This window comes from Echinococcus granulosus (assembly GCF_000524195.1).
Source record: "Echinococcus granulosus chromosome Unknown EG_S00006, whole genome shotgun sequence".
Taxonomy (NCBI): Eukaryota; Metazoa; Platyhelminthes; class Cestoda; order Cyclophyllidea; family Taeniidae; genus Echinococcus; species Echinococcus granulosus.
Window position 1 is genome coordinate 303,634 of NW_020170386.1, and position 21,333 is coordinate 324,966.

At 39.9% G+C, this 21,333-nt stretch overlaps 3 protein-coding genes across 3 annotated transcripts; 1 reads left to right on the plus strand and 2 right to left on the minus strand. All coding sequences in view use genetic code 11, as the record gives it.

The window, feature by feature from the left end:
* Window positions 1-902: 902 nt before the first annotated feature.
* EGR_01528 (Glutamate receptor delta-2 subunit) lies at window positions 903-9,882 on the plus strand (the record flags this gene model as incomplete). The annotated part of the gene is made up of 13 exons (XM_024490777.1): window positions 903-1,045; window positions 1,074-1,285; window positions 2,099-2,227; window positions 2,736-2,963; window positions 3,974-4,140; window positions 5,270-5,455; window positions 5,494-5,610; window positions 5,865-5,993; window positions 6,675-6,869; window positions 7,592-8,041; window positions 8,392-8,765; window positions 9,252-9,435; window positions 9,823-9,882. 13 exons carry the CDS (start codon window positions 903-905, stop codon window positions 9,880-9,882), a joined length of 2,574 nt encoding a protein of 857 aa, XP_024354642.1.
* A 327-nt stretch (window positions 9,883-10,209) lies between these two features.
* Window positions 10,210-12,739, minus strand: EGR_01529 (Zinc finger protein Eos; the record flags this gene model as incomplete). The annotated part of the gene is made up of 3 exons (XM_024490778.1): window positions 10,210-10,575; window positions 10,914-11,786; window positions 12,587-12,739. The coding sequence occupies 3 exons, from the start codon at window positions 12,737-12,739 to the stop codon at window positions 10,210-10,212; spliced, it is 1,392 nt and encodes a 463-aa protein (XP_024354643.1).
* A 7,569-nt stretch (window positions 12,740-20,308) lies between these two features.
* Window positions 20,309-21,133, minus strand: EGR_01530 (hypothetical protein; the record flags this gene model as incomplete). Its single annotated transcript, XM_024490779.1, has 1 exon — window positions 20,309-21,133. The coding sequence occupies one exon, from the start codon at window positions 21,131-21,133 to the stop codon at window positions 20,309-20,311; it is 825 nt and encodes a 274-aa protein (XP_024354644.1).
* Window positions 21,134-21,333: the final 200 nt, after the last annotated feature.

Sequence of the window (21,333 nt, forward strand, 5' to 3'; positions counted from 1 at the left end):
ATACCTTTCATGAAAGCCCAGAATTTCCTCCATTTCAATTAAAATATTTGCATTGGCAACATTTTAGGCTTTTAGCGACGCTCTCTCAGGTTTGTAGCCAGTTTGAGGCTAGCAGCGCATTTTGCCAGTTGCTGCATTAGCCCTTGGGTAATCGGTGAGTTTAGCCGTCCAGTAAGACTAATTAATTTTTTTTACTTAATGCGTTTTAGTAACCAGTTTACTGTTCCTTTTTGATGTGTTCGCAAAATATCCGCACCCAGTAATATTTGCCTCGCCCGAGCAAATAATCCATGCCATAAGTCATTAAATTTCAGAAAAAGGTGTTTAAAGTCCCTCAAGTAACTAGACTACTACTTGACCTACCATATTTTTTTAAACGTTTGTCTTTTGGTAGCATAATTATCAGCACGGATGAACAGTAACCTCGGGATAGTAACTGACAATATGGGCGTATTTTTCAAACCCATAAATCTACAAATGAGGATTTCAGCGATTTAGATAATGCACAGTTGCATTTGTCTCACTGTCTAATTAATTTTCGAGTTGTAATAAGGAAAATTTTCTTAATCCCTTCCAAGAATACATACCCCTATCCATCTTAGACTGAGGGAAGGTTTTGGCAAGCGCATGGGTCTTACAGCGCAGACTGTTAATTAATTAATTATTAAATTCATCACACTTTTGTAAATTGGTGGTATTTAGTATCTGTACCAAATAAGTGAAGTGGACCTCCGACTCCTCTTTCTCTTAATGGTATCCTAACTATAATACTAATGTGACCGTGTATGTGTGTTGTCTTCTAAGTACACACAGTGGTTCCTATGGTTAATTTGACTTCACCAACCATTATTGAATTTCAAAAAAATGGCATTATGACAATCCTAAATGGAGGACCTGAAGAAATGGTAGAGATCTGCATTTACAGTGATCTTGTGACGCAGAGAATTATGCATGTTGAGGCCTTAAGGAATCGCACCTATGCCGGAGTGGTTGCGAAAAACTGTGGCCTCACAGGCATGCGACTGTGCAGTCTCTGCGGCCCCAAGTTAGCGGGCTTCCGTCTACACACGCAGGCGCGCCCTCATACACGCTCACGCAGCACACGAAATGAGTGCTACGCTCCTTGGGATGCGATTGGGTGGTCACCAGGTAGCAGCTCTTACTCACGCTTTTGTCGGTGTGATCAGAGCAAAACTGCTTCTGCATTACCGAAAGATGCCTCATGTGTTGTGGATTGCGCTCCTGCTAGTGCCTGTGATCCGTGCAGAAGCTGGCAATTTGCTTTGTGAGTTTTACCGTCCGTAATGTTTGTAATTGACCACGTTTTATGTAGAAATTTAAAGCTTCTGCTATCGTGTTCTGCAATTGCACAACTATCTATTGCATATTAAACTGTGGGAGAAAGAGAAGTGGTCTCTAAAATAAAAATTGCCATCTACTTTGATTTTTATGAGCTAACAAAATGCGTAAGCAGCTCATAATTGGCCTACTCATGGAAAGTCCTAGAAGTTAATAGAAACAACCATTATGTTTCCGCCTTAAATATCGCTCCAGTTTCAAGGTGGAATTGTGATGGAGTTATGGTTATTTTTGAAATGATTCAACTTTTAGAAGAAAATACCTTTTCTTGCTTTTCCTGCAGTGGATGGTGTAAGCGCTGCACCCCGCGTGCGTGCGTCAGACAGTAGATGTGGCCCTTCCACAAGCACTACAATAAGATAATTTAATTGTACACTAAAATCAAGTGATTAAGGTTGGCATTTGCATAAGAAAGAGATTTAGACCAGTTTTATACATCATTTGACGCCATTAGAGCATAAAATTCGTTTTACTTTTTTGAAATATTTTAACCAACAGTCTCAACTCCTACCTTCTAATATGCATTGTGTTTAATGTCCTTTACTTAGCCAAGTAATCTCTCTAAAATTTCGCCGGCATGACTGCGTTTGTGTTCGAAGAGGCATGAACTACACTGTTGATAGAGCTTGATTATCAGATTTCCAAAAGAACATTGAAGCTGATGTTTGGAGCAATTTAAACGTGTTCTTTGCACAAATTAACCAAACATCTTAAACTATTTTATTTCCTTACATTTCAGACTTAACTTTCAATGAAAATGTGAACTCCACAGTAACCCAAAAATTTTTTGACGAAATCTACAAAAGTGAAAGCGACAGTAAGCTTCCCAAAAAGGTTACTTTTGCCAATCTCCGTATTTCTGAAAGTCGTAAGTTCTTGTGCATTATAATCCAGTCAACTGTACATCTTTATTGGCTATTGTTGGCTAAAATAAAGTTAGCTTTAAGACTTCTCTGCAGTGGTTTTTATCACAAGCTTATCGTGCTACGAGGGGTTGACTTTAGGTACTCTATTTATTGACTTACTTTTTTTCTGAATCAATGTCCAAGAAATGGCATCATCCACCTCGACGAGCAAGTGTAGATGGTTTTCCTGCTAAAAAAGATACATTTGGGTATCCTATTCTATGAACTTTAAGGCAAAGCTGTTAAAAATAGTCGAGTACACCAAACTAGGGTTGAAAGGTGCATCATCTCTCCAGCCTGAACAATTTGTTGATCATTAATAATTATTAAACTGGGCACTCAGCTCCTCGCAATTACCATATTATGTCTGATTTGGGTATATTGGTTGAATTTTTCCAACTTTATACGTTACCGTAAACATAACATTAAAGTAATTAGATTGTCATTCAAGTACATTTTTATTTGCAGCAGCTGAGTCACCCAGTGGAATTTTTGGTGCAAAAGGCTACTTCACAGGTCTGAGAACCTTCTCCACGACTCCGTTCAAATCTTGCCACGCCGACGATGTGTATGTAGCGTCGCTGAGCATAAACCCAGCCGAGTTGCTTGCAGCCTGCATAAAGCTGTTGGAAAGGATGCGAGACGAAACACAGGCCTCTGCCACTGAAAAAACAGTGATAGCCATACCTAAGTACATGAGTACGTTATTTCCGCATTTATTCAAAAGCACTTCCATTCCTCTCAACAAGAGTGAAATCTGTCAAGATGTTAATAAAGTCGTGAAAGCATTAACCAAAATGGGCAAACATTTCCTAAAACCTGACTTCCATAAAATTATTGTGATGGATCAGATTGACATAAACTCCGGGCTCGTAAACACAGGGCAATCAGGTGAATCTGCGTGTTTGGATGGTCAAACCTCGGCGAGATAGTATAGAGTTTGAGCAAATGAAATGGATGACTTCAAGCGCATAGTTGAAATAATAATGTCTTACCCAGTGTCATCTATCTTCGGCAACTGTTGTTAATCAAACGCAACAACAACAGCGCTCCCCACTAAGTTTAAGCGTGGCTTAGTGGGAGTTCAAATGTATTTTAAGCGAGCCATTGCAATACTCGACAGATAAATGCCTACCGATGCATCTATATGTGCTCAAGTAGGCTTAAAATTTGTCGTTCCTGCTGGAGCGTATATCTAGAAGCAAAGACATTCAAACTGACTTTAGAACGTTTTATTCATTAGATATTATTTACATGCTTCTTACAATTATGGGTTTTTTGTCTTCTTTTTAGCTGTTATCGAAAATCCGTTTGTGTGTAAGCTTTCCTTAAAAGTTTTACATACTTTTATTGTGTTTCATCGAAAAGTAGTTACGCCTTCAAAATCGCTGACCATGTTAAATGCATACTTAATGTATAGCTTTGAATTTTGCAAACTCTGCGTTAGTTTTGAAATTCTCGCCTAACTTCTGCCAATTTTAACCAAAACTCAAGCCAACGTACTCACCTGGCGATTTGGAAAAGGTGTGTGGTGAGTGTGAGCATGCACACGTAAACGCCAAATCACTCTGCTGTGTGGATTGAATTGGAATCAACAAAAAGTTGTCTCAGCAACGTTGCACGCTGTTGCAATGCCATGCCGTTCCACTTAAACTGTTATTACCCTCATTTTGTAAGCATTTGAACATTTGGAATTTGATCTGCTCTAGTGCTTCCATTTATATCCGTCGCCCAGGAATTGAGAACGAAAATGCTGATCTTCTGGTATCAGGATGTGAATGATGCCGGCATTTTAACAACCAAAATTAATGAAGCCAACGCCAACAATGTGCTCCTATTATTACCGTCGGCACACTTGAATAGCGTTCTCGAAAGCGTAAGAACTTACCGCCTTGCCATGCTTTCAACATTGATAAAGAGGTGCGCGCCTCAATGCATGCTGTAGGGTAACCAGAATAGAACAAAATAATTCCTTATTCGCTATGATATCGACAATATTCTAAAATATACAGCCATTTCTCGGGCATTGCAAAAGAGTGCACCCAACTAACGGTGCCAGGTGGTTAATTTACTCGCCACACATTAAAAACAAGCTACTAAGTGATGGTAGTGAATTCTGTCCGAAGGTTCCATTGGTGTAACCATGTTCGTACGCCTGTGCGTTACATTCTACACCATTCAAGCGATGGCATTTGGTAGCATTTTAGGACGCGTGATGGTTGGTCTTTCTTACAGATGGATTAGGTAAAAATTATTGTTATGAATTTCTATTTGCCACAATACTTTATGTTGCGACAACGTAAAGTTCACTTTCACAAGTTGGACATGGCAAGACAAACATAACAATTTCATATCCTTACCTTGTATAAATAGAAGTAGAAGGAAATTGTTTTCATATCTTTAGATCGAAGAACAGGGGCTTTTTCAGTCACGAGTAAAAGGCATCAGTGTGTGAATAATTCACTTCTTGGTATTTTGTTCTTTTAGATTTTGCTACGTTCCTGACTGCAATTATTAATTACACTTAATCTTTTATTATGTCAGCATGTGCGGAGTTATGATGGCTCAGGCCTTCTTCTAAGTTGAGACAGGTGAAAAATCTCCTAACGAGACATAGTTTTAAGTACTATTTGATTTCTGCTGCTTATTTCTGTTTTTTCTAAATTCAGGCCTTTGAGAAAAACTTATTTACATGGAATCGGCGTTGGGTTATGATGTCCTTCGTAAGTACTTCACTAAGCTTGATAGAAACTCCTTTTTCATGGTTCAAATAAACATATCTGACACTAGGCGCAATTGAAAGTACTCCCTTATCCACCGCCTATCGTTAAACTACCGGTTCCAGGATCATATTTTGACAGACTAATGAAAGACTGAATCTATATATTATGATACAGATTAAAGGCCTTAAGCTTTTTTGTGCACCATATTTTCACTGAAAGAACAACTTTCTGAAGCAAGTTATAAAGACTCCTAATTATAAGGTGATCTTACCTGCCTCTTAGGATGGTGCTTTGCCTGCGTTACCTCGTGGACAGGAGGTGCGAAACGCAAATATTTCCGTGGTTCATGTTGGAAATACCATCAACTTGAGTTCAGGGACAGTGGATACGTTGGAAGACAAGTTGGCCCATGACACGGCTTATGTGGCCAAGGCTTATATAGACATTGTCTGCAACAAATCTGTCCAAGTTGGTGATACATATTAGATCTCATCCAATTCACATAGGTTAAGGACATGACAATTAAGGGAACTACAGGTGACTTCAACATGACAAATCTTAATTCACCCAGAGAGACTGTCATCTTGACAATTACCAGAGGTCTAATCAGCCCTCCTGAAGTTGTAAGTTCCAGTAATTTACTGTGCCGCGAAAAAGCTGTACGGCTAAAAATATCATCGTTGCTTGAACTCTGAAACGGTTCCATCAAGACCATTTTATGCGAAATTTTCCATTCATTCAATTAAAAGTTGGGTAACATAGGTAGAACTCTATTTGGCAAGAACCGAAAAACCCGTAAAATGCAGTTGTAGAAATTGCATAACTATAAATTTAGATGTTTTCGTGGAAAGTGACTGTGCCAATTTCTGGACTTCAGGTTGGAAATATTTCAATAACACAAGGTGGGATCACCATTAATGGATCCTTTAATGAAATGTTCACCTTCTCGGATAGCGCAATGAAGGAGATTTTGACTTCTCGTAGTATCCGACTTGCCGTTGTGCTGGTAGATTTCTATTATTTATTTCTTTATTAAAAATAATTGCACTAAACGTGCTTGCAAGTGGCGAGGGATGAGACTGCGTTTGTTGTTGATTACTGCACTTAAAATTAGTGGCTTAATTAATCTCATTCAGCATTTATCATTGTGGTTGGCGATTTACTGCGATCACTTATACAGTATGTGTCGGTATTACAGATTCCTCTATATTCTGGACTAAAAATTACAACCCTGATGTTGACCAGTTACTCATGGTTTATTAGAAATAGGCCAGGCAGTGTAAGCCTATATGGGGAATTTCAAGTCATCACCTAAAATTCTTTAATGAAAGTGACTGAAAGGCAGAAGTCCCGATTTTCCATTCATATGTTTAGTATTGAATGTTTCCAATTCAATTGTCTCATATTTGTATTGAACCTCGAAATCTAAATGGCATCCAGGGGCGCTCAGGTTTCAAAGCACCTAACTGTATCATTGAGAACTTTCTCACATATCCAAATACATTGTAGTCTAATGTATTCCAGCCCGAAGACCCTAATTACACACTCTTATATTCATCAAAAATCAACGAGTTTCGGAAACTAGATGTGCTATGTTAAGTTCGGGAATAATTTAAACATATATTTCACTCACAGTCATATATAGCTATACCTTGGTATATCATTTGCCTTTTTTTCACTGTTCCAGACTCCACCATTTGCTATGTTGGATAAGAAGGCTATTCAGCCATCCAGAACACCCAGTCCTTGCGATATTACTCAACTGAGCGGTCTGTCAGTCGACGTAGTTCGGGAGATCCTCACTCCACTCGGAGTGACTTACCAATGCACATGTTACCCTTCGAGTCTTCGTGATGATTCCTTGCAAAGTGTTTACAATGGGGTGGGCGTTTTTGTTCGCAGATGATGACATTAATCCTGTTCAATTTGATCATCCGAGCAGTACATCGCTAATTCGTTACCTTAACCTAACATTTACTTTTCATTTTGTGTGCATGTCTAAGTTTTATGATAGTTGATAGGCACACTTGACTTATTGAAGCATTTAACAATAAATTGTTAATTGCCTTCATTCACACTTTCCTTGCACGCCGAAACAGTTAAATGAAAAATAGTAAACTGACCACCCGTGACTGTGACTACTTTGCCGCAATTTGATCTTAAAAGCGTTAAACTACATAATAGTGCCAATAAGCCCCAAAGAATGATATATTTTCTGAAATTTTCTTGCAAAATCACCAGCACTGGTAACGACTTAGTGCAAAATCTTTATTTGTCGGTATTAAAAGAACACCAAAAGCAGAAATGACTGTTGACAGACCCTATTTCTCTGTTAATAGAAGACTTTCTGCCATGTTTTACATTTAAAATGGATTTTGTGGAAATTTTGTCTATTAACTTTGAAATATTTTATAGAAGCAAAACTCATCTGTTCAAAATAAACATGACAGTTCCTGGTGGAAGACACAAAGGGAAGGAAGTGTTTAAATAATCAACTTTATTAGGGAACTGAGCAAATCTTTTTTACATGGTGGAAGGTAAAAATATCAGTTTTGAAGCAAATTACAATTTTTGGAGCAACGTCGACTTTTTTCTTTCATTTAGTTGGCAGACATGGCGGTTGGAGGATTCGCGGTGGTACCTCAACTAAGGGATAATTTCGATTTCATAAGCAACTTCCTCTACTTTACCTTCTCGATTTTGGAGAAACCGCTTACCAGCACGGAGACAACCTCTCTCTGGCTATTCTTCAAACCTCTTTCCGCCGGCACATGGGTTATGGTGGTATTTTGTTGTTTTGTGGTAGCGCTGGTCCTGGCCACACTCAACTACTTCTCACCAAACCAATTGGACTACGGCTTCATTGAGTCCATTTTCGTCACCTTTGGGTGCCTTTTCCAAGGTCTCACCATCTCCCCACCCAACACCTGGTCCAGCCGCTTCATGCAGTGTGTCTGGTGGCTCTTTGTCCTCTTTTTCATTGTCATCTACATTGCTAACTATGCAGCCATCATAATGAGCAACGGCATTCAAAGTGAAGCCACTGGGTTCACGGTAAGCTAGCACTAGGATCCACACCATTGGGACATCTTTCTTTGGTAAATTTCCTACACGTTAGTTTCGTAAAAACTTTAAAGGGATCAGAGGGGATATATTGGCATGAAGGTGTAAGAACTGCGGTCAAGAGGAACTTTCATGATCATACCTGATCCTTTTTTTGACTCATTTGTCATCCATAGCAACGCCGAAGTTTGCCAGTGCAGGAAAAAGTAAATAAGGGGGATTTTTTGCTTCTTCAGAACAGATTTTAATGAATTTCATACTATAAAATTATTCTTTAAAATAAAAATATGTGGAGTCGAAAATGTGGGTAGATTGGACAAAATGAATTTTTTTGGGTTTAGGCCCTGCTGGTTGACCCGTCTACTCCTTTTGGGGCAATACCCAATTCTATGGCTGCCGCACAGTTAGATTTCTCCCAAGAATTGGAAATACAAAAAGTCAATTATCTTAGTACAAAACTCTATCCTCAAGATGATACAAGTGGTATCACCATCGAGGATCGCGTGAAGGAGGTTAGTGAAGGAAAATACAGACTCATCGGAGACAGCTTTTCTCTCGAATACTTCGCATCGAACTACTGTCTAGTTGTTAGTGGAGAGTTCTCCTCCCAACAGTACGCTATCATCCTCAAGAGGGGTACCGTTTATACCACCTTCCTAAACAACATACTCACAAATCTGACCAATAAAGGAAATATCAAAGCTATAATTGACAAGTAAGTTTTATTTCTCTTAACTATAAGGTGACGGCTTACCTATTTTCCTCCAAGCAAATCGTTATTTTTAAACTTCTGTAACCATAATAAGTTTTCTTTGAAGCTTAAACTACCTGGGTGTGTTACACGTGGCAAAAATTGTTGGTGATTACACCTCTGTCATATTTTCGGTAATTAAATTATGAAATTTTTAAATATTAAATTATGGAATTGCTATCAAACTCCTTAACCCTAAATAAGTGATTCACTTCATTTGCCAAAATGTATGCATTAAAAGAATCTAAACCCCCTCAGATGAACTTCACCGCCCTCGGCACTGCGGGTTAACATTACACTTCCTCCTTTGCGGCAGAGCCTTTGATTAATTTAATTGGTAGGCATGCTTTCGGATTTCATTTGTCACCGCAAATTAATAGCGATCGCACGGTTGTTAGGTTGACATTAATGTAGACTTCCATTTGAAAAAGGTGCATGGAAATATTATAGGTACATCACTCCTCCTGGGACCAGTTCATGCAAAGTGCCCATAAAGCAGCAATCCATTGACGAAGGCGTCCGCCATGCTATTACCCTGACCGAAGTTGGTGGTATCTTCATCCTCATGCTCATCGGCATTGCAGTTGCCATCATTCTCTCGATAATCGATTGCCTGTTCACTCAAAAATTGATAGTAAGTACCACCTAGGTGTCTTGAACCAAATGCGCATTTGGAACTGCATGTCTACACTAAAGAGTCAACAACTACCAGATACTATTTAAGGCATTGAACGCAAAAAACAACTATTTATCGTTTCATAATTAATTTCATCTAAATTAATGCTGTAGGAGTCATTAAAAACGTTGTTCTGGATACGAATAATTTATAATGGGAAGCTCACGAACGACTTTATTCGCTCACACAGATGTGTGTTTGGATGCTTCTCTTAAATTAGTTGTGGCAATAACAAAGCAAATTTCTAGAGTAAGTTGTTGAAAGAGCACTATTTTACTGCTTGACGTGAATTGGTTTGAGCTTCCACCCAATAAAAACCGATGGTGCAGAATGTTTTTTACTTAGCCTCTAGCCGACCGTATGATGCGCTCGGAAACACGAGTCCGACTTCGCAACTTCTTCTGATTGATTTTGAGAACCGTACACTTTCGGATGTCTTGCTACCTTAACTGACTATTTTATGCTTGTATTAGAACTATATCCATTTATTACTACAATAAAATCCTATAAAGTGAGAAAAATCTCCTACCGAAAGATACTACCATAATATTTTGAATGCAAGGACTCCGAGCCTTACTGCTTTATCAAAATTTCTACGGTGGATATTCAATAAATTTTATTCGGAATTATTGTTTTTGATACCTTGTGCTTAAAATTGGCTCTGGAAGTGTTGTTACGTGAATGTAGTTTGAGTAAAGTAGAGGTGGGAAGTGGGAAAGAGGATATGGAGTGTCAGTAATGAAGCGCGTGAGCTGTGAACTCGTAAACGTTGGAGAACTCCTTGCTACACATGTTGCATCGCCAAGGGTTAAAGGAGGTGTGAAGGCCCATATGGAGATTGAACAGGGTCTGGTCGGAGAAGCCGATTGTACAATGCCGACACACGAATGGGTAATGCACTGGGAGACCGAGCTCATCTGGCTCCAGGGCCTGCCACTGGCAGGATCTGCCTGGTGCACCCGTTCCATCCACTGTCTCCTCGTACTCCACTGAATTGGCCAACCCTTTGCTTCCTCCTCGACCTGTCATCATCATGTCTCCCTCTTCTGCGTTCGCTGTGCGCACCCTCTTCTCCTCCGGTATTTCAATGCGTAAGGCCTTACAGTTAAAAGTGAGAACTTTTTAATGAATTACCATTCGTCCATTTCATCATTTGGTAGTTACACCACCTTGAAGAGTCATAATTACAAGTGAGATGTGCTACTGCTGTAATATATGGTGAATAGCTATTCGCCACCCCAGAAACCGTTTCGTTAGATTCAGTTTTAACTTACATTTTATAAATTCAACCTTCAAAACTACCAACGTGCTGCCATAACTATGTAACCTGGATTAAGCTCTTTCAGCTCTTTTTCAGCCAGGATTCACATCTAATTATATAATGCAAGAATGCCACAACATTTCCCACCTAATAAGTCAGAGGTATTAAAGCAAACCTTTGCGGATCTATGGGAGTTCGAGAGTCCGGATTCTGTTTTCTTGAGAGCACAGACGCCACTATTGCAAGGATTAGCATAATCACTGGAGGATGCTGCTTGCACACCTCCCGGCGTTGAGCTAGCCCTATCTGGTTGAACCTCACCCAAAGTGCGACTGTCCACCTTTGGCTCACAGGACTTAGGCCGTTTCAACGTAAAAGGCGCTCTTTGTCCCATCGCCACTTGCAACTGCCCACATTTGTCCTCCTCCACAGCCAACGAAATTAGTCGTCTGGGCTTGCGGCCCGGTCGCGAGACTCCAGTGTCTAGCAGTGGCCTTGTCTTGATGAATATCGAGTGGAACGGCACTGTACTGTTATTCACGGGCACAGGCAGTCTGGTATACCTACGTGCCGGGCTCAGGTGGTTGAGAGTGGTCACCTTCATGTGGTGACATCCAATGGCTCCTTGGGTGCGGTCTTCCTTGTTTCCGACAGTGTTGGTGGTGGCACAGGCCTCCGAATGCACACTCTCCATCATGTGCATCGCGAGAGCGTCACGGTTGAGAAAGTCCTGACCACAGTTGGGGCAGATGAATTGTCCCTTTGCGGGCGAAGGATAGAGCATGTCAGGATCGTAGACAGGGGACTGGTGACGAGTAAGGTTGATGGGCTTGGCCTCTATGTGACTCGGTGTGGGCTTCTTGTCCGTCTGCGAGATAGGAGCACTCTGTCCACAGAGCATGCAGAGCATCTCACGAATCACTTCTGCGTTGTGATACGCTAAGCCGTGCATTGCGTTAGTCCCCATTTCAGAGAAGTTCTGTTTAATAAGCGTTTCTATCAAACTTTTCGGCACATCTGGTAACGTCGTCATTGAATCCGCGGAGCTCTAACGCAGAAAAAAAATTCCTCCTCACCAAAAACTTCTGCGAATGCCGAAATCACAATTTGGTGTGACCGATTTGCACCACATCCACATGCCGCACATGAAGTAAACAAGCATTCTACTTTAGTATCCCCTGGGACACAATGCCTCATCTACATTTACCACTGGCACATTTGGTACACCTTTTCCTAACAGATTGCCCTAAATTTTGTCTGTTTAAAAAGCTAGTTTGTTAAAAGATTTGCAGTCTAATCGTATATCAGCAAATGCGAACATTTAAAAATCGCGAATAATCATACTGTTAAAGTGCAAGCATTGATCCACTTTAATCTCCACTTTATGAAGAGGAAGTAGTTTGAGCAAGAACTGCTATAGATGGTTGTACGAACTAAGTGAGGTGGCCAGTATTTGTTAGCTTCACAGTAAATGACAAAGCGAATGGAGGATTAAGAGCAAGAAAATTGGTATGATAATATGGCTACTTTACACAACCTTCTACCGATAGGAGAGTTAAATTATTCATCAAGTGAAACGCATGCTGCTGTCCTCCTACTTCTGCCTTGTCCCAGCATCGTGCTTGAATAAGTTATAACTCCCAGTTCATGCTAATTAGAAAGGTGGTCAGAAACACATAGGCAGAAGCGGAGATGAATTTTACCTGCTACACAGCATCAATTATGCATGAGAGAGCTGCCTTGAGAGAGTATATGCGTTTTTAATTATTCACGTCGACCGCGCCAGGATGGACTGTGCGCGAGCCATTGCGTGATGCTTTGAGATGCCCAGAACAAAGCGACCCAAACGAGAGAACTGAGTTGACTGCCACGACGCCCACGACGACTGCTCTTCACTTCCACCAAATCCGTCGAGATTAATTCCGCAAAATCACCATTGGCAATCGCCACATGTGAAGCCTTTAACGTGGGTGACAGCGATCCTATGTGAACTCGTTTCATAATTTCATAGTCGTGCAACAAACTTATTGTTCATGATAGTTGCTTTCATTAAAGTGGCCCATTCCAATATTGGAATTAGTAGCTCAACTGAGTGTAAGGTACTTAAGCTTTTCGTCCGTAAAAGATAAAACCATTAAGCACTTTAACTTCCATCGGATTACGAGTAAACCCAGTTTTCGAACAAGTGTTTACGCATAACAGTGATGACTTTTCCGGAATGGTAATTAGAACAGTGAATTGACTTTATTCCCCGTCCGTGCAAAAGAGGGCATGCTCATTAGTAACGTATAAAGCATAGGCTAGCAACAATGCTTAAGATTGAAAGCAAACTTTCGTAGAAAAAGGAAGGCTTGGACGCGATCAGCTGGAGTTGCAGAGCATGGCAATCACACGAGGTTACCGTTGAATTTGGAGACTTTGCTCCTCGATAACTAGCAGTTTATATAACATCATCGAAGGGGAATATGGTATTTCTAGCGCACTAATGCTCAATGATTCTTAGTTTTCCACTATAGTTTTAGATCAAGAAAAAAATTGAATCATTATATGAGGCATGTATACAATAAATTGGATATTTTTCATGATGAAGAAGAACTGTGATGGAATCTGGAATTTCGGGAGTAGTAAGGTATTGTGACGACTACAAGGCTTATCCTAGCATGCGATTTCTTGTGTGATATTAGAATAACTGAATTTGATATGGCGTTCTACAATCCTGAATACTTGTTGTTCATTTTTCAAAATATATCAAAATCGAAAATTCTCTCCAACAATTAACTTGAGTGTATTTTCAAGAATCTATCAACCAGTTTATATTAAGAACTACTCAAACCAAAAAGGGATTCCGATATTCCTCTGTCATTGATTTGTTTTTGTCAGTTAAGGTTTTGGGAAAATTATAAAGGAATACTACCGTGAGTTTACAAATATGCCTACATGACATGGTGATACAAATTACCGTAAAATGAGCGTGCAAGTTACCCTCAAAATTTAAACTTACATGAGCTTCCTTGGTTTGTATCTGTGACATGCCTAGGTGTAAAGTGTTTCAGGTGGGTAAGCAACGGATTTATTTGTTTGCTCTTTTCTAACCATTCATGGATTTCTTCTAATCCACGTGTCGAAGATAATAAGTCGCCTATCATCTTGATTGGCTGAAGCTTGACCAATCAGCCATTCGCATTTCCTCCTGAACGAAATCCTATTTCACCTCTTGATAATTCATTCCATTTATGTAGCAATTAATCATGACTGTGAATCACTGTGAGCAGCAATATTTGCATGACTTTCTATCATCTTCGCAACATACATCAGGGGCAATGTTTGTGTACTCCGGACTAAAATTTGTGTGCTCCGTCGTAACCCACTGTATCAAATGTCGAATTTCAAACATTTCAAAACAATTTTGATAAAGCCAGATCTTTTTGAGCTTAAAGTCCATCAACACTAGTAGTAGTTAATGATTATATTTGTGTCCTTTGGAAAATCTAAAGCATTCAAAAAGGCTACAAGTAACGTAGAGGTATTTAAAGCACTTTAGGCTTGTGACTTGGCGTTTTAGGTATCACCGGAATGGAATTGAAGCTCATTTAAATATACCAAAGTTATAACAGTAATGGATGCTACAAGGCGTGCTAATACCAAATGGGCATCCTAAAGTTGCCCAAAATGTGGGTGCCAACACCATTTGTCAAGTGAGCTGATTGTGATTAGTAGATTTATCTCTACGGTCCAATTTAGCTTAGGTGTTTTGAGAACGCAATCTCAAATTGTTCAAACCGATTCGCTTTCCATAGAGATTCATTTTAAAACGTTAATTGAAAGGAAGGAAGCCTGCAGAAGGCAAGCACAATTCAGTAAATGGAGGAAAATTCGTTTGCCTTTTACTATTATGTGTTTCGGACTTGAGTTAAAATTTGACAATTTTTAATTGAAAAATTAGTGAATAAATTATCGTTTTCCTTATCTGTTACTCTTCTATCCAGCAGTATGGTTTTAGCCTCATCGAGCCCACCGTTGCCTGTTTGTGTTTCCAGAAGACGCCTTTATCTGGGACTGCCACTGTGCTCTACTTAATTAATCCATGATTAAAAGGAATATATCCATCATTCCTTGTTCCTGCTTCTCTTTTGCTCATTTCTTATTTATTCTATATATGCAAGCCACTCTAATGCAAAAGAACAGCATAAACAATAAAGTGACACTAAATATGCCTCAAAGGTTAATTCATTATTAATGAGGTTCGTAAAATATGTTTTGTAGGAACATTGAAATACAGCTGCTTGCTGAATACTGCCCTAGTCGCCTCACTAACCAAAGCATTCAATGGGTTTTTAACCATCAAAAGATTTTACCGTCTAATATCACTGAGACCGTTGAAAATGGTGCAGTGAGAGGAATCGGATTTTACCCAGGTTCCCATCAGATATGATGTCGTGGAGGTCGGTTTTAATCGACCTCTCCAGAGGTGCAATTTTACTCAATCGAAGTGGTAATATTTCAAAACACGCACTTTGTTCATGAATGTTCTGCCTAAAACAAATATTTTCTGCTGCTGCGGAGTATACCTCTCCGGGAAGGTTACGCAAATAGTTCATTACATGGCTCTCATTAATTTGCCTAAAGTGTAAATTCTCTCTAAGTGAACATCGTGAAGACCAAGCTAAAAGTGAAAAAGTTGATAATTATTATCTCCTCGGGAGGATGAAGCAAGTTTGATCTCAATTAGGCAGAAGAGTATGTCGATTAACAGCTGCCAATCACGGAATGGACTTGGACGGATTCGGTAATGCGTATGCTCACTGCGATGGGAGAGTTTTTTGAACTGCTTGCCGTTTTTTCAAGATTCTATTTTGAGTCTTTTGGTGGAATTCACTCACTGGGATGTTTGGGTGATCGCTCCAACAATTAGTCCTAAACGGGGGTCTGAGGTGTTCAGTTAAACAAAGAATCTGGTTCCTTCCGTTATTTTTTATGCAAAAGCCGTTTAAAAAGACTTCCAACATGAACTCAAACGTACCTACGCGAAGAGCATGCAGATGGCCGAAGCAAACCAGAGGGAGCCTGAAACTCCTTTCCGTCAGTAGTAGTTCAAATAAAAATTTTTGATGATTCAAAATATGGTGACGATTTATCTTAATGAACCTCCAAACTAATACCACGTTGTTATTTATCCCAATTTAATATTCAAATTACTTAAAAACCGCGTTGATAATCACTATATTTCCATCGAATAACAAGCTATGAAAGTACGTTCATACACGGTAATTGACGGAAGTCAAGATTTTTATCATTAGGAGTTGATTAATGCTTGGCAAAATGGTATTTGCTAATTCACAAGGTCTTATTACGAGTTATTCTAATTCATTTAGAATTTTCTATGCAAAATAAAGCTTCTGAATTAGTCACTGAATTCCTCGACTCAGGTTGTCAGCATGGTGAGCAAAACAGTGTGCCGATGTGAAGTTTACACTTGGATGTAGATAATTACCTTCGTGCTGTGGTTCATAATCAAGTTTTCCATGCTTTTCCGGTCCTACCACCCCAACTCAACGCAGTGCATTATTCAGTAGCTCCGTGGTACACATGGCTGCTTTCCACCGCTAGCAGCGAAGCTTTTTGGTTCTCCTGCAATGGCACTTTTTTGCCGCGAAGTCATGAAATAGTTAAATCCTGTCACATCAAATTATCTCTTTCATCGGAAAAGGTAGCTGTTTCCCTCCGAGAGGAAGCAGTAAAGGGTAGTGGGAGGGTAGGAATGACCCCAACGAAAGAAAACCTATTACCCTTTACACCAACATGCACACCGCCACGAAAGCGCGCCACTGATGCTAATTTCTTTCGCGTGCATATTTGAACACCGCCATGCTGCAATTACTACGTGTGTAGTACACCTAGAAAAGAGGATTTAATTCACTCAATACTTAGGATTTCTAAAGTTCCTGAAACTGAATTCGCTCAATACTAAGTTTTCAATCTTTTTGTGGCATTAAAAATCTGTATTCGCTTTTGCCTAACCATTTGATCTTTTTTGTAGCTTTTTCTACCTTTAACGGATTGAAGGCCTTGTGATTTAGCATTTGGTCAGATTTACCTTAGATCAAATGGGAGTTGATAACAGTATCAATTATCTTCTCCCATTGAATAAAAAATTATCTAATTTTCTTGTTGCTGCAGCTCAGTAGTATCACATTAACTTATTCTCACTCAATCAGACCGAAAGAGGCTTTAATAAAAGTCTATTCCACGCTTAGAATTTAATTGCTCTACAGACCGCGTCGTAGGTTAGGCGAATCGCTTTTCTCAATTTTAGCAAAGATCATCATTCTAAAAACCTAAACAGAAGGCATCAAGCGTTTAATTATGAGATAAGTTATTGATAACCTCTGACGTTGGCTCGATTTCGCTTTAACGATTCGTTTTCTGGTTTCATGTCAGTAGAGCTGCTAAGCAGATGCGCAATACGGTTTCTTTGATCGTAAATAGGCCTTAAATATTTGATAAAAAGGAAAATAGAAGATATAAAATATGTTGCTCTGCTAGTTTGCAGCGTGTAAGGATACTTTTAAAGTTCTGTTAGACCTATTCCTCATTTAAGAACGCAGCTCCTTTAAATAAAGCCTGATATCGACAATGCATAGAAGAAAGTGATGAAACACGGTCTCAAAATCGAATGGCTTCCACTATCGTTTAAATTTTACTTGTGATAGTTTAGGCACTTTAAAACCAAAAATCACAATAGGGGAACAATAGACTTTCTTGTAACGAATATTGCGTATATGGAGCGATTGCTGCATTGACTCGCGATTTTAAATCAAGACTACAGTTTATGTATAATTAGCCACAATCAGCCTCAAGTTTGGTGAAGAGACAGTATGTAGGCGCCGATGTTCAATGCGGCACGCCATTAGTACTTACTGCCACTATTCAACATATTAAATAAACATTCAGGGACAAATTTATTGCTACTTTTTTATGCAGCCATTCCACAATCCAGGCCTTCACAAGCACATCAACTCAATTGATGGTTCTGAATGGACATGTCAAAGGCAGAGGTTTTCCTAATGAAATAGACTCCACCAAGTGAAAGGAGCTGAAGCATGTTTACGTTTTCATATGGGCCTGACTGGAGTGTGCTGCCCTTCGCCACTGGTGATGGAATCCCGATGATAAGTCAACGACGTGATTATTAGTTCTTGCAAGCAATGACAGTCAAAAATAATTCGGGGAACGTAGTTTGACAACTTCTTTGGCATGCATTTCGATCAGGTATAGAGCGACATTATTCCTTGCGCTGCCCCAATTAGACAGATGTTTTACGCAGAGAAGAAAGAAATTAACTGCTTAAACCATATGTAGGAAAAGTGGGACCCGTATATTGGACTATGCCTGCCATACATTGCTGTATTTTTTACACAAACATTCCATTATATTTATGAAAGTTTTTCCACTCTAAAGGCAAATACATGTTGCAGCAATCGCGTAGTCTTTGTAAACACACCAGTTTCGATTCATGACATCTTTACTTATTCAAACTTGCAATGCCTTGCAGTAAACTTTACGGTGATTTTTTAGATGATCCAAACAACAAGATTTACTAGAAATCAGCAGCAAATAATGCTAAACCGTTTAAGAGTGGTTTGTTACCAGCACAGGTGCCCATTGAAGTAGTCTGGTGTTTATATTAACTTATCCAAGTGTGTTTACACGTTTTTAAAAGCTTTCTGTGTGCATTTTACAGGATATTTTAATGCGGTTGTTATTCAGTGAATTTACTTATTCATTATATCTTAAATAATTGAAGTTAACACCTTTTAAAATCGCACGATCATGATATCCGAAGGAGAGTGCATTAGGAACCTTCAGTGGTAATTAATAAGGACTTTATTCAATAGCGAAAATTCTCTACTTCTGGTCCAACTGTGCAACACAAGCCTAGCACTTCACATATCTCAAGCCGACTGATCGTGGTCTCTACAACTGCAGTTGCACCGAGCATTCAAAACATTCTGATGCTGGTTTGCGATTGGTCCGAATCCGTCTCTCCTTTAGTTGGCCATCACTCAGTTCTGCCCCTAAACGCTTTTGCTGATTCATAGTGATGATAATTTGTTAAATTTCTTTGATTTTGTGGTCACTAGAGTCTCCGTGAGGTTGCTCGGACCACCAAGCTTAGATGTCACCGTTGGATCATGTTCCTATCAAGCGCCTAGTTGTTCGCGACAAGGAAGGAGGGACAAAAGACAGATGGAGTCCGCCTTGACCTTCATTGGGGATGCTTATTTCGTGTAGAGAAGTTAATTTTATTAGGCAGTGCAAAAAAATGCAATTGAATTATCCGTTAATGAGGCGAGTGGGGCTGGAGAGGGGGCAGAGATGGAGTTCTGCCTCGAAGGCGTGACAGCAACGAATGCGGCAGTAGTTTGACAAAAGCCTTTAAATTATTCACAATCATACCCCATCCCCACCTTCTTTTCCGTCCCTCTCTTCCTGCCTTCCGCCTCCCCACACACGCTCCTGCGCGCACGTGTCACTGGCCCGCTGGCAGTGGCAGCACCAGCCCTTCGAATCATCATGGCCTGGTTCAGCTACACACACACAGACGCTCTCTACCAGTGTGCGCCTGTGCACGCGCACGTATGCTCGAGTGGAAGCGTTATGCATTATTAACAACCACGAACACGTCGTCCAAGTTGAACGGGAGTATTCGCAGCCATGAATTATGCACTCACAAACGCAGAATAGTGAATACAATAGCTAGCAATGTAGAGGCTCTCTACCTAATTTCGAGTGTGTTTTTGCTTCAACAAGAGACTTTTCAAATTGTCTTTGCTAGCAAACTCTATTGACGCTTTTTATTACAGTTCATAGTAGTCTTTTGCGCGCTCTCCGCATGCATACTTGTGATACCCTCACTGTAGCTTGCGCCCGATTGCTGTTTCGCCTGTTATCCAACTAACAGAGAAAGTCTGTTTGCGATGCTTTTGATGTTATTGACTTCGTATTTTTCTTGACATTAAAGTGTCACAGTAAACAGCATAACATTTGAATCCATAAAGTCTAAAGCATAACATGGTCACTATGCCTAAACGATGTCACATGTACAGCGGAACAAATTCCTAACCAAAATAGCATTTTTTTAAGTATGTCTAGGAATGCAACGGTATTCGTACACTGGGATTTATTTTGAAGTTACGCTGTGCACACATTGTTTTGTGAGTTTCCTTTATGGTCATTTTCTCAAACATCCACTCTTTATAATAGGCAACGAGAAGACCTAGCGTGGGTTCTATACTAAAAGATACTACAAAATACGATACCGTACTGTCTGTACTAACACAGTGGTTGAAATTGAGAATGCAGGAAGGAAATTTTGTGAATTTAGGTTACCAATATTCACCACAAATTTGTCATTTATTTTGAAACTAAATGTGAGTAGCAAATTTTTCCAACCTCTTTATTGACACCCGAACTTAATTTAAGAATGGTGCATAAGTAAAGAAGCGGAAAAGTCATTGCCATAATTTATTTCGAAATCGGGTTAAATCAGAGGGAGCAGATAAACTAAATTCATAGGGCTGTGGGGTCTTGATACTCAATACTCAGGATCTCTGGTGTTCCGCCGTGGAACGGACTTGCGAAGGCACTGGCCCTGTAAATTTCAATGCCTGAGCAGTCGTCGGCGCAGGCACCAATACAACCAAGCATAGACTCATCGTAAATTCTCTTCACTTTCATCCTCCATTCATACTTCAGGTTCGAGGTCATCATTCTCTTTCCTTCAATCACATCCATGAGCTCGTACCGAAAGCATCTGCTGGCATTTCTATCCAATCTTTCGATACCACTTCGGACCACCTCTTGAAATTGTTCTGATGTCATTTCTTTAGGGGACAGAATCGTCCCTTCTGGTAATTCACAGCTAGTAATTAGCTTTCCATTTTTACTGAAATCTGCAGAACCTTCATTGTTGGGCTTAAAAGTGATGTGATGCTTGGGATCCCTCCATGGTTGATACACAATCGCAGCTATTGCTTGCTTATTTCCACTTAAACCATGGTAGCAAGGCTTTGAACATTCCTCGCCATTATCACTGGAATAGATAGGAGTGACCTCTAGCTTTACGACATATTTCATTCCAGCGACAACCTGTTGTGTAGCTTCAATAACTTTGACAAGTCGGAAGGAGTGACATTCGTTCACTTCGTCTAAATTCTTCATTACCTCTGTAAGAGCGTCCTGAAACATCATCTCATTCATGTCCTCCTTGGTTATGGGAGTAATACCGCCGACTATGCCTCTCGAGGAAGGGACAGCAACGCTGCGCTCTTGCTGTCTGCACGCAAGCGAGATGGCGACAAGGAAGGAGAGGAACAGAAGAACAAACCGATTCATAATGGTGCAGTCTAACAACTAAGCGATGACCACATTACTTCACTGCACCAGTTCGTATGTGATAGGTGCCGAGTTAGCCTGTGAGGTATCGTGTTTACATGACTAGGGTCAGCTATTGCATGTGATGGTTCCTAGTTGTAGCTTAAACTTAAACAAGGCTTATTCCCACACTTTTGTTTACATTCAGCCACAAGTCTATT